The sequence below is a fragment of the Triturus cristatus genome, chromosome 2_2 (genome assembly GCF_964204655.1).
Source record: "Triturus cristatus chromosome 2_2, aTriCri1.1, whole genome shotgun sequence".
NCBI lineage: Eukaryota > Metazoa > Chordata > Amphibia > Caudata > Salamandridae > Triturus > Triturus cristatus.
In genome coordinates, this window is record NC_140582.1 from 959,868,622 (window position 1) to 959,882,301 (window position 13,680).

The following is a 13,680-nucleotide window of genomic DNA, read 5'->3' on the forward strand; positions in this document are numbered from 1 at the left end:
GAAGGGGTTAAACTTTTGTTAATAACTCGTGAAGATTATGTTTAGTGTATTTAGTTGCGCCTAAAATCCAAGAACAGAAGTTAAATATCATTTTTTTGTGCCATTTGTAATAAAGCCTAAATATTGAGAGAACATATTAGAGCCAGTTGTTGTTGAATGGTTGTACAGATTGATACTGTGGTGGTGTCGAGTGATGTTGTGGTGGTGTCGAGTGATGCTGTTGCGCTAATTGATGCTGTGGTAGCGCATAGTGATGTTGTGGTGGTGTCCTTGAGTGATGCTGTAGCGCTAATTGATGCTGTGGTAGCGCATAGTGATGTAGTGGTGCCCTTGAGAGATGCTGTGGCGCTAATTGATGCTGTGGTAGTGCATAGTGATGTAGTGGTGCCCTTGAGTGATGCTGTGGCGCTAATTGATGCTGTGGTAGCGCATAGTGATGTTGTGGTGGTGCCCTTGAGTGATGCTGTGGCGCTAATTGATGCTGTGGTAGCGCATAGTGATGTTGTGGTGGTGTCCTTGAGTGATGCTGTGGCGCTAATTGATGCTGTGGTAGCGCATAGTGATGTGGTGGTGTCCTTGAGTGATGTGGTGGTGCCAAGTGATGCTGTGGTAGCGCATAGTGATGTAGTGGTGCCCTTGAGTGATGCTGTGGTGCTAATTGATGCTGTGGTAGCGCATAGTGATGTTGTGGTGGTGTCCTTGAGTGATGTGGTGGTGCCAAGTGATGCTGTGGTGATGCGATAGATAGATTAGAATAGTCCGAAAGAAAAGACAAGACAAGGATAGATAGATAAGGATATAGATAGATAGATAAGGATAGAGATAGATAGATAGATAGAGTATAATTATGTTGAATATAATTATGTGGCACTGAGTGGTTTTGTGTGGAGTGTATGTTGATTTTAGTGGCGTGTAATTATGTGGCATTGAGTGTTATTTTTCGTGTATCTTGCATTGTAATTAATTGGCACTGAGTGTTATTTGTAGTGCATGTGGCATTGAGTGCAGTGTAATTATGTGGTGTGTAATTATGTGGCACTGATTGGTTTTTGGAGTGTCTGTTGTATTGAGTGCATTGTAGTTATGTGGCATGTAATTATGTGGCTCTGAGTGGCATTCGGAGTGTATGTTGCCTTGCCTTGTATTTCTATGGTTCATTAAACCCTTAGAGGCAATTATTTTATTTTAACTAAAAGGATGGTAGTTAAATGGTGTTTACGGCAGGATGGTCGTTAAATGGTGGCTAAGGAGAAGCTGTGTGCTGAAAGGCAAAGAACACGGGCATGAAAGTGAAAGCGAGGATGAAAATGGAATGAGTGTGGCAGGATGTTAGTTAAATTGTGGTTACGGGGAAGCGGAGTGCTGAAAGGCAAAGAGAACACGGGCCAAAGCTGGAAGAAAACACGAGATGCGAGAGGCATGTGTGTGTGGCAAACACTGGTGGAGCTCAGAGCGTTCTGTTGCTGCCTGTGTGTGTGAGCAGTGGGGCTGTGTGTGTGTGTGTGTGTGTGTGTGTGTGTGTGTGTGTGTGTGTGTGTGTGTGTGTGTGTGTGTGTGTGTGTGTGTGTGTGTGTGTGTGTGTGTGTGTGTGTGTGTGTGTGTGTGTGTGTGTGTGTGTGTGTGTGTGTGTGTGTGTGTGTGTGTGTGTGTGTGTGTGTGTGTGTGTGTGTGTGTGTGTGTGTGTGTGTGTGTGAAGTGCCTAAAGTTGCAAGAAAACATATGGTTATTTAAATCCTTAGACACAGAATTAATGGAGCTAATGTTATCTACCTTAGAAGGATGAAAAGGGGATGAGCGCGGCATATGTTAACTTTGTAAGCGCAGAAAGCGTGCAGGGCAACCTTATTATTTTGGTTGTTTGAGACTCAGATCTGGGCAAAGCTGCAAGAAAACACGGAGGGGGAGGGCGGGCTGTGTGCTGAAAGGCAAAGAGAACACGGGCATGAAAGTGAAATCGATGGATGGCCATGCGTCCGTGAGACTAGCCCTGTGGTGGGGGAGGCACAGTTGTGAGAGGCGCCATGAGGAAACAATCTCACGGCATGCTGTGGCGGGGGAGCGCATTCCAGGCGGGGGAGCGGACCCTTTGAAGTATGATGCCGAGGCTGTGGCTACACGTGCACGTGCCAGTGGGCTGAAGCGCTTCCCCAAACGGATTGCATGGCGGCACGATGCACGCGATTGTGCGCATGCTTGGCATGCAAACCACTTTTGGGAGCACTATGAAATGCCCGTCTTACTAGAGTCTCGCATAGCGATTACGTAAACGCAATAGCTAGGCGAGACCTAAAAACACAAAATGGCACCAATTAGCATGCATCCACTGTTCTGATAATTCACCACAAAATGTGTACTGTGGCACATTTAATAGTCCCGCATATTGATGTAGAAATAAACTTCACAAGGCTCAGAACCTCGCTAGAGCTTAGACTGCCCCTTTTAAAGGCGAGTAATAAAACAGACCTGTACCTTCCATACCGACTTAAGGACAACCCATACTGCAGCACACTTCTGCATTTCCAGGTATATTTGAGTTTCAGGACAATGACTACGTTTTCAAATGATTTTCATAAACACCGCTAGAAGTGCATGTGACGTAACTAAAATAAATTAGAAAGGTTAACCTGCTTCTTTTGCACTCTCAATACAGATGTGCGATCGTCAAGACGGGGGTTAGTCTTAAAACTTCTACGTAACAAATCCTTGGGTAAACTGACAGGGAAGTCTAAAAAGCTACTTGAATAAGTAAACAAAAGTCTATGGTAATTATAAAGCTAAATGACAAACCTCTTCTATAACAGGCAAGATCCTGAGGGGTCACATCAACATTTCATTTTAAGTGATTGCAATGAGGCGAGTAGTGAATGCACACAAACCTTTTCTACGCGTACTTCTTTAATTTCGGGCTCTTCTTCTTCTTTCAAAAGTTGTACTTTTGTCTTTTCGAGATCTGCTACTTTTTCCTTTAATTCAGACGCACGGCCAAATTCCTGCGAAGCAATGCATTCCTCCAACTCCTGTTTTGCTTCATTAAGCTTAACTTTAACTTCTGCGATCTAAATATGAAACAGAGCAACACGACTAAATGAAACATTTGTAAATTCACAGTATAATTCAGCCAGTGTAAACGATATCAGAGAATCACAGGTTGAGATGGCTTAAAACATGGAAGACTAGGCTTCTAACCAAACTGTGAAGGAGTAAAGGACACAACAAGGCATGTGATGAACCAAACTTTACGCGCTATAAAACCAGAGAACCTTGTAGTTCAGTCTCAAAATCTGGAGAAAGAACTCACTGATTACTTAATCTTTTGACCTTCTGAACGGGACTTTCCGTAGCGGCACTCCATAGCCCACACTAATCAAAGTCGAGTAGAGTAAACAAAGCCCACTTATACATTTTATATCACTCTATTAAAATGGCCAACTGGTGTATTGCCACTATAGACAGTAAACTTAATATAATGACCCATCAAAAACAGCGCACCAGCAATGCCAATTGGTCTCACTTTGCCAGTCCTTATTAGTTGGCAGCAGCATTGGCTTTGCTAAAGTAACTTAAGTATTGGTAAAGCAAATATCAGCAGTCAGCCGTCTTGGAATAGTATTTTATGTACTTTCAAAATGGCTGACAAGTTGCATGTCGATTGCCATCTTCCAAGTATTAAAATCAACCTTTAGCCATCTAGGAACATCATTTTCTCTAGTTCCAAGTAGGTCACTACAAGCAACATGGGGGCCATCTTGAACTATAGAAAATAACTTTTGTAATGGTTACTATTTTGCATGTAGGTATATTTTGATATCCATTTTGTAAGCTGAGAAAACAACGTTCCAAGGTGGGCAAATGTTATTTTTGTATTTCCAAGACAGCCACCGCATTGCATCTATATGCAACGTGGCATCCTTCGCAGAAGTAAAGAAAATATAATTAGAAAATGGACAGCCACTGCTATTAGCGGTGGGGGGTTGGGGGGGAGAAAGAGAGAGACCAAGGAGCAGCAATGCTTAGTGGGGGCGGTAGGGGGGGGGGTGATTTGGGGTGCTAGAGCTTGGGAGGGGGCGGGGTAAGAATGTGCAGCTAGCAAAGTAGACACCAGGGGAAAAAATAATTAAGAAGGGTGGAGACATCTGATCCCACCATGACTTGACTGAACAGTCTTCCTGTGCCTAAATCCTAAGGGTGGATTTGTTTTGTGGGGTGGAGGGTATGATTTGGGTTTTAACAAAAGTCAAAGGCCCAACAAGTGGAAATGTTCCCTGGGTCACCTTGAGCCCGAGCGAAGAAAGTTGGCCACATCTAAAATGTAGCTCATAAGGGTTATATCATCGTTTGAGACAGTATTTTGGCACATGGAAGACAGTGGAAAAAAAGCAAGAGAAGGAACCAAATATACAGGGTTACAATGATCTTAACTTCAAAGAGAGAGAGAGAGCTGGGAGAGCTCCTTCCCCTTCTACAACTCACACTACAGGAAAGAGAAAGCCTAATTTCCCCTGATGGTACAGCATGAGCTCAAAAAGAAAGGCTTTGTGTGAGAATATGAGCAAGAACTAAGAGTGGCTGATTGTTATGTTACATTTTGTTCATATTGTGTGCATTAAAAGAAAAATTAAAGCAAGGGAAAGTTTACAAAGGTTACGACTAGAGACGTTTCCATTCGTAGAGCCTAAACATTGTACAGCCAAAATAATATAGTGCTCTGTATAGGTATAGAGGTCAACTGTTTTAGCTTATTTAAGGAAAAAATGCAACTGAGATTTGGCTTGGAAACTGGTTAATTCCACCAGATAGAGGGCGACTTAAGCAATGGTCTAAAACCTACACATTTCAATTCATTGGGCGGGGGGAGAGGGAAGACTGATCTAAAAACCAACCAACCAGACTACAAAGCTAATTTTTTTTTTCTTTTTTTTTTGTTTTTTTTTTATTGTGCAGCGACAAATAAATACATAACAGCAATATATATTATACAAAAAAAAAAAAAGAGATAGCAGCTCAGATAATAGCATTTTACAAAAAAGAGTGAATATTATTCCAAGTTACATTATAAATAGAATACAATATTAAAACACATTATCACAAGTATATTCCAACTTATGAGTCCCCCTTCACTCTGTCCATCCAATCTGCAATGGGTTGCCAGATTTTTTGACCACGTGATCTATGGTGTCTACCCCTAGCTGTATATATAGCTGTTTCTTGATTAAATATGGCCAAAAGTCTGGCAAGCCACATTTGAAAAGACGGTGGAATCTGTTCCTTCCAATTAGTTGTAAGTAAAATTCGAAATACCGCCGATCCAATAAACAGGCATAATTCTGCAGATTTGTTCAACCCCAAAGAGCTATCGCAACCTAAGATGAGCAATGAAGAGGAAATACATAAAGGATATCCAAGTACCTCTTCCCAATATTTACATATTCTAGCTTTTAGCTCGGATAATTAATCACAGTCATAAAGCATGTGACTAAGATCCGCGGGTCCCAGTCCACATCTAGGACAATGATCATCGAGTCTCTTTCCCCATGTAAACAACTTAGCAGGAGTAAAGTATAGATTAAAAATAGTTTTATAAGCTTGGGCTTTAAGGCTCGATGACATTAATATTTTATCTATCAAATACAAACTCTTATCAATGTCCACGTTGGGGTTAACAAGTCTTCGAGCCCAGGAGGACTCAGTATGCTCTAAGTCATCGGTTAGGGTATTTAAAAGCAAGTCATAGACTTTCCCAATTTTAACGGATTTTATGCAAAGAATATCAAAAAGTGGTATTTTTTCAAATAGAATCTTAGGGTTTTTTGATTTCAGAGCTATTTTAACCTGCATAAACTTAAAGCTATGTGCTTCAGGAATTCCAAATTTATTCTGAATCCTAGAGAAGTTGCAATCTAATTCTTTGCCACAGAAATCCCCAACTGTTCTTATACCTGCCCTTTCCCATTTTTTTGCCATATCATCATTTGCTAATAAGGGCAATAGCGAGGAGCCCCATAAAGGGGTGTATCTGTTGTACTTTGGGATTTTGAGAAGCCTTGAGATCTTACACCAGACATTCCACGTATTTTTAATAATGTTAAATTTACTTTTTTTTAAATAACTAGGCTCTAATTGGATTAAGAGACAGTCTTGGTACTTTTTTCCCATCAATAATTCATAGATGGAGGGGATTCTTGATGAAATATTCTCTGTAGCTGGCGTTAAAATAGTAAATAAGGGAAGCATCTGTTGGAGGAAGGCCGCCCAGTGATAGAATACCATATTAGGGAGTGCTAAGCCTCCTCGATGTTGTGGCAGCGTTAAATATTTAAGTGACCTTCTTATTTTCCCATATTGCCACATATAAGAAGATAGCATCGAGTCGATAGTTTTTAATGTAGTGTCTTCAATTGTAAGAGGTATCGTGCGAAATAGGTAAAGAAGCTTCGGTAATACATTCATTTTTAAAAAATTTCCCTTCCCAATAATAGATAAATGTAGGCTGTTAACTCTTTTCAGATCACTCTCAATATTCTTAATTAGCGGGTCATAATTCAACTTATTGATCAGTTCAACCTTTGATGTTAGACATATACCAAGATATGTAGATTGCTCAGCTCTCCGTGGGTCGCTATATATTGTATTATCAGTACATATGATAATTGTTTTCCCTTTATTAAGTAAATATCCAGAAAAAAGGCCAAATTAGTGAGTAATTATATCGATTTCTGTAATTGCCTCAGCGGGATTTGGTGTTAATATAGCCACATCATCGGCATATGCTAGAACCTTTGTTTCATAATTGCCAATTCTTATGGGTTCAATTTTTCTTTCTTGCAGTAGTCTTAAAATTAATGGATTAATATAGAGGGCGAAGAGAATCGGGGAACAGGGGCAACCTTGTCTTGTTCCCCTAGATATATTGATGAACTTTGATTCTTTGCCCATTATCTGCACTTTTTCATTTTGGGTGTTGATACATAGCTTTAATCGAGTTTATAAAATTAGTCCCAAAGTTGTTTAAGGAAAGGACCCTCCATAAGAACTCCCAGGAAACTCGATCAAACGCCTTTTCGGCATCGAGTAGGATCATCGACATACGACCCCCCACACCGGACATATAATCAAAGAGCGCAATGGCTCTGCGAATATGATCCGCTGTGCCCTTTCCCGGAATGAACCTGTGTTGCCAGGGGGAGACCAAGTGTTCGATGACCCTCCCGAGGCGATTGGCTAGAATCTTCGCGTAAAGTTTAGAATCTGAATTAATTAGGGAGATAGGACGATATGATGCTGGATTCTCGGGAGGTTTATTCTTTTTTGCAAAAATTATTAAGTCTGTTTCCTTCCAGGAATCTGGAGAATTACCGGTTCTTTGTATACCAGTGAATAAATCATGGAGGAGAGGAGCGATGAATGGGCCTAGAATCTTATATATTTCTAGAGGAATTTTATCCGAGCCTGCTGCCTTCCCTGGGGCTAGCCCATCAAGGGCTTGTTGTATCTCCGCGATACTAAACTCTTTCTCCAGATCCTCCTTAGTTACCTCATCTAATATCCCCATTTGTGTGGTATTTTCGATGAAATTGGTCAGAGCGTTCGTAACTTCGTTGGCATTCTGAAAAGTATCGTCCATATACAATCCCTGATAGTACTGGCGAAATCCTTCAATTATTTCAACGGGATCTGTACAGTTACTGCCATTTATATTAATAGATGCTATCGAATTATACGAGGCCTTCTGGCGAGTACGTAGCGCTAGTTGTTTTCCCACTTTCTCACCATTTTCATATACATTTCTATGATGTGTCTTAAATATCTCGGCCGAGCGTTTTGTTAGCCAACTGTTCAACTCAGTTTTAAGGATTAGTATTTGATAGAGAATATGAGCTCCATCCTTACCTTGGAAAATTACTGTAATATGCTCTTCTTCGGCTTTTACTAGATCTTTAATTAATTGTAGCTTCTGCACCTCACGCTGTTTCTTTACCCTAGCCACATAGCTAATCGTTTCCCCTCTTAAAGCTGCCTTAAAACAATCCCATACTACCCCCCTGGAAGCACTGTATCGATTCATATCAAAGAATTCCTCTGCCCATTTTCTGATAACCATTATATACTCTTAGTCAACAAGAAGTTTTCTTTCAAATGTCCATTTAAAGAGTGACCTGGTATAATTGGTTACCTCGATTGTCAGAAGTAGAGGGTTGTGGTCTGAGATGAGTTTGGGGAGTTTCTTTATTTCTGCTTTAGTGATTAAATCGCGTGATGTAAAAACATAATCTATCCTAACATATCTGTTGTGAGGATATGAATAGTAGGTAAAGCCAGGATCATGATGTTTCTTTATACTCCAAATATCTACTAAGTCATGGCTAGAGCAAAGATGGCTAATAGCGTTAAAGACTTTAGGCTTTCGGCCTGCATACTGATTTTGTATATTATTGCCAGAAGAGGGGCCTAAAGAAATATTGAAATCACCACAAAGGATTATTGATTTTGGCCACAAGGCAAGTTCAATCTCCAGATTTTCAAACAATTGTGGCTCATCTTTATTTGACCCATAAACTGAGCAAATGGTGACGCCAGATGTCAGTGTTACGATAGCCCATCTACCCTGGGTGTCGGTTAGCTTACGATTAGGCCTCCCCAAAGCAGTTTTAGCCATAATTGCTACTCCCCGGATGTTCGAAGTTTGAGTTGTGGAGGCCAGCAGATTATAGCCAGCAATTTTTAAAAGCTCTTTTTTCTCCCAAGAAATGTGGGTTTCTTGTAAGCAAACGATGTCGTAGGAGCCTTGCCTTATTAATTCACAGAAACACGCCCTCTCAGACTACAAAGCTAATTTGTGATGACAACATAAATATTTAATCAATTTAGACTAACGTGAATCACAATGTAATGCCTGTTGATTGACAGGATTCTATGTATTGATAATTTATTCAAGACATAACTCTTTAAAGAGCACTACATCGTAATGTATTAACAATCCACAAACTATCTACCTCTCTCCTGTCACGTGCTGAATTTTAGCTCGTCTTTGACCCTCTACAGTGCTCAACTGCCTTTTAGATAGATTTGCGCTATAGAAATACATACCATCTACACACATACAAGGTCGGCAACTTACTCCGAGCCGCTGGAATTATGTGATTCTGTGGCGTAGAGTTTTACATACAATTATGAATTTGCACACTAGCCACATAATCCATCAACATATGCACAATTTACAGAGGCTAACAAAAATAGTTGCTAACTCAAATGGATCAAAGGTTTCTAAAATCGCTACCACATGTTGCCATGCAGGGGCTGGACTTTTGTTGCGCGGTGGAATGTCACTTTTCAGTTGCGGATAGCTATAAATAGGTATTCAACTTTTATCAAAGAGGTGAAACCTTTGCCTATATAGTGTTCATTTGTAAAAATGGCAAAATAGTAAATACTACTTTAAAATGTACTGCATTACAACCCACAATTCGCCTTTTCAAAGCTTATAATTTAGTCTATCCTGCCGCATAATTCAAGTGGGCGTAGACTTTCTTTAAATCGGATGCAGGTCACTCGTGTTTTAATGCCAGTCCTCAATTGTATGTTTTGATCTGGTTGACATTTAGTGGAATCTATTTAGCCATCTAGTTTTCTGCAAATGCACCCAACGTCCATCAGTAAACTGAACTGGCAACTGCAGGAGATAATGATTCTTGGTACCCACAGAGTGCAGGGAGTTAGTAAACATAAGTTTGTGCACATGCAATTACAAAAGCAGAAACACGGTCTCCATCAAGACCGTTTAGAGACTGGTACAAAGGGAGGTATATTATGTTCCTCTGGTTCATTGGCATGTGCAGGTAAGCGTCCTTTTAAGTCCATGGTGGACATGTAGTCTCCTTTCCCCAGGAGTGGGATCACGCCTTGCAGAGTTGTCATTCTGAAGTACTGTGCTTATATGAATTTGTAAAGATATCGGAGATCCAATATTGGCCTTGGATCCTGATTTGGTACTAGGAAGTAGTACGCTAAGTAAATGCCTTCTCTGGTCTACCACTGCAGGACTGTTTCTATGGCTCGTTTATTGATGAGCTTCCCGACTCTCTGCCACAGTTGTATGCGTTCTTGTACCATCAATGGTCTTCTCTTTGGGGGAACAGGAGGCAGTTTCTTGAGGAGGTCAATGCAGTAACTTTTATGGTCTCGCTGAGCCAGCGCATGCGCTGTCTGCGAGACATTTAGTATCAGGGTTTTCAAAGTGCTGCCACAGGCTTTTGGTGGCCTAGCGCTTGCATTCACGCGAGCGTGCACGCGCGCAGCTGCCATCAGCCTCCCTTCTAGCGCGATCACTTTCACTTTTTCGTGCTGCTGCGTGCACACATCACTAGCGTGTTTTTTTTTTCTTTACATTACTACAAGCTTCCCACGTCGTGCGGCCACTGCTGGTTATATTTTCCATTAGTTTATTTACTTTGGTCCTTCCTTGGTTTCCATAGCCTATTCTTTTGTGGCAGCCGTGGTTATCATTTTGCCAGCTGGTTCGCAGTGGCCCTACACTTGTTTCCATGGCACCTATCTCCACCAGGTGGCCCTAGTATTACACTTGTTTCCATGGCACCTATCTCCACCAGGTGGCCCTAGTATTTTGATCTGTGGGGTTCGTCGGAGGCGGCCGACCCGGTCGGGCTTTGTAAGGGTCCGTCCGGCAAGATGGGGGCCGCCATGCTCTCCGGCTGCACTTTCATTGCCTTCGGACCCGCCTTCTCCCTGTTCCTGCTGACAGTAGCGAGGGACCCTCTCAGGGTCATCATTCTGGGGGCAGGGTGAGTGCCGTGGAGAGGCGGTGTGTTTTCTTTCTTATGTTGGTAACACACACAGCGTGGGTTGTCGGCTTAGGAAGGGCAGACCATGAGGGTGTAGACGTACCACTACAACTAGCTATTTCGTGTTGCAGATATGGAATGATTGTGCTAACATTATGAGGTTTTATAGAACCGTGTGTTGTGATAATGTGCTAAATTATTCTTTATATAGTGTCATACGGTGGAATGATTTAGCCAAAGAAAAGTGAAGTGGACGTGGAGTTTAGCTGTGTGTGTTGTGATCTGGATGTCACGATGTGCTACTTTTCAATGAGATATGGCGTGGCATGTTTTTGTAACACTGAAGTGATGCTGTGCAGTGATTGGTTGTGTTGAGGAATTCAGATAGTGTGTGTGTGTATTGTTGTGTCATCTGACCTGGTGTATGGTGTGATATAAGTTGCAGGGGGTGGCTGCAGATCAGGCAAAGTGCCAGGGTGTCTGCTTTAAACATAGGACGTAGCTTAAGGTGATTAAATTAATGTGCTCGTTAATTACTGCAGACAACACACCACCTTGTGATGCGGCTAGTTTCAAACAACAATTGTTATTTGAACATGAGATTGAGGGCAGATGCATGTCCAGCACTTTCGAGGAAGTTCGGGGTAATGCTGAAACCTTATTTTATTGCTCCGCACCCATCGGCCAGTATACATACTGTTGTAAATTGGCAGCGATTGGATTAGCATTAACGGAATCCATCTTGTATTTAGAGGCTACCTTGTCCATTTTGTGGAATCCATTTTGTATTTCTGGCAGCCATTTTGTTTGCCATGTGCTGCCACGTGCTCTGTCCTCCCTCAGTGTTGACTGCTTTTGTAATCTGCCTAGAAACGAACTATATTTAGCATCTTCCACCTTCGCACATGCCCAGTTGAGTTTTCAGCTGTCTTTGCAGCTGTTAGTAGTATGTAACTGTCAGGATGTGTTTACTAGCATTGGCAAACTGTTAACTCCTCCTACTTGTCGACTATGCATTTCTATATGACCTTATATGTGCATAAAACCTTCTTCTGTACTTGTACCGCCTTCTTTTTGAGCCCCTGTGTGGATATAAAAGGACCATGCTCCTTCTGTTCGGTGTGCTACTTCATTCAATACCGAAGGGTGCTGTGTGAATGTAGTTCCACCTCATGAGGTTTATTAAACTTTGTATTTTCTATTCCAGTTTCTGTGCCAACTTCTTCCTATTGGTCTGAGGACTCTGTGCAGAGAAGGGCGAACCCCTTGCACTGGTAGGCCTAGCTGAGGTCCACTTCTACAAATTGGCGCCCGACACGTGGGGCTCATCGGCGACTCGGATGCCCGAAGGATTGGTTGCGACGAAGGATTGGAATCTCGCTCCGGACGTGATCGCTGCCCGATGAGACCCGAGTCTTGGCAACCGCTGCGTTTTTCCTTTCTTTCTGATCTGACCATCCAGGTGGTGCCGGTCCTCGACGGAGATATCTTCTGTTGATTCGCCGTGCAGTGACCATTTGGTCAATTTTAGAACTTGGCAGTTGGAACCTGGACACCAAGTGATTGGTAAGAGTCGTTCTGCGGCGCTTGCTGTTGGTTTTTATGCCTGGGATTGGTAAGGTAGTTTAGTAACACTTATTGCGGCTTTTGTATTTTGGAATTTGTGTTGGCCAACTTGGATTTCTATGAGATTCATATATAAATTGTAATTTATATAGGCAGGTAATGAGGAGAATTTTCTCCATCTGAATTAATTTGAATGGCAAATCGTACTAAAGGTACCTTAAGTGCTACTTTGATTATAATACTGCATATTCTGCACTATTTTTGGCATGCCTGTTTTTAGCACACTTCGTAGGATGTGTTGCTTTTGTAGTGGTACCAGTTTGAGACTCGAAGCACAACCGGCCCCCCCGCAGGGGACGCCTAATAGGGATATGTATATTAAGTATGGTCTTTCTTCTATAATGTACAGCACATTATGGAATAAATACACTCGTAAGGATTCTGAGTTGCGTTGGCCTATGCATGGGTCATTTGATTTACGAAAGATTGAGTATGTGGAACAATGTCTGTGTAAGCGAAAGACTAGGCAAGATATGTTTGACTGTGTACGAATGTGGGAGAAAGAAGTGCGTAAACGAATGAAGCGTGAGCAAGCCTTGATTGAAAAAGAACAGCGAAAGAACATTTATGCGAAAGCATTAGAGTTGAAAAACAAAGAAATAAAAGTTAAAAGAGAGAAGATAGGGAGCGCAATTTACAGGTAACTGGCCAATACGCTGTTCGGCGACCCCTTTATCCTCTACTTAATAAACCACAAGATGATTTCTTATTATTAGATCGTCCTCCACCTCCGTTTACTGTTCCTTCTGCCCCTCATGAGTCAGATGAGGACTCTGGTTCGGAGGAACACAAGGCACAAGAAACTCGTTCTATGTTGACTGCTGAGCGTGCGTCCCAGCTTAGATCTGCTGCTCATAAAGCAGTTCGAAGCACTGCCCCGCCGCTGAACTTCTAGATAGTATGAAAGGGTGGCAGGAAAGGGAGCAGCTGTATTTTACTGAGGTGTTTGCCACAGAGGTCCTTGAGCGGTTTAGGACATATTCTGAGGAGTTAGAGCCCGACGATGTAGCAGATAATTGTAAGCAAATGCGTGATGGACTTTTTGTTTTCTCCCAGGTGACTGATACAATCAGGCGTTTGGTTAAACTGCGTGTTGATGCAGTCCGTTTGCGAGAGGAGAAAAAGGCTGCAGACGTAGCTGCACAGACATCTCAGACCGGCATGGCACAAGCTTCTATTTTCGGAACAGATAAGACTATGATAGTTCATGCGAAACCTATGCGGGAGACCGCGCCTTTGTATGTTCCTCCTAAAGGAA

The 13,680-nt window shown here is 42.0% G+C and overlaps 1 protein-coding gene across 2 annotated transcripts in view; it reads right to left on the reverse strand.

The window, feature by feature from the left end:
* NCAPG (non-SMC condensin I complex subunit G) overlaps positions 1-13,680 on the reverse strand; it is a 460,352-nt gene that overhangs the window by 202,284 nt on the left and 244,388 nt on the right. For both annotated transcript variants that reach the window (XM_085642367.1, XM_085642366.1), the window contains exon 12: positions 2,877-3,056. In XM_085642367.1, coding sequence (XP_085498493.1) covers positions 2,877-3,056 — 180 coding nt within the window. The remainder of the gene's footprint in view (positions 1-2,876; positions 3,057-13,680) is intronic.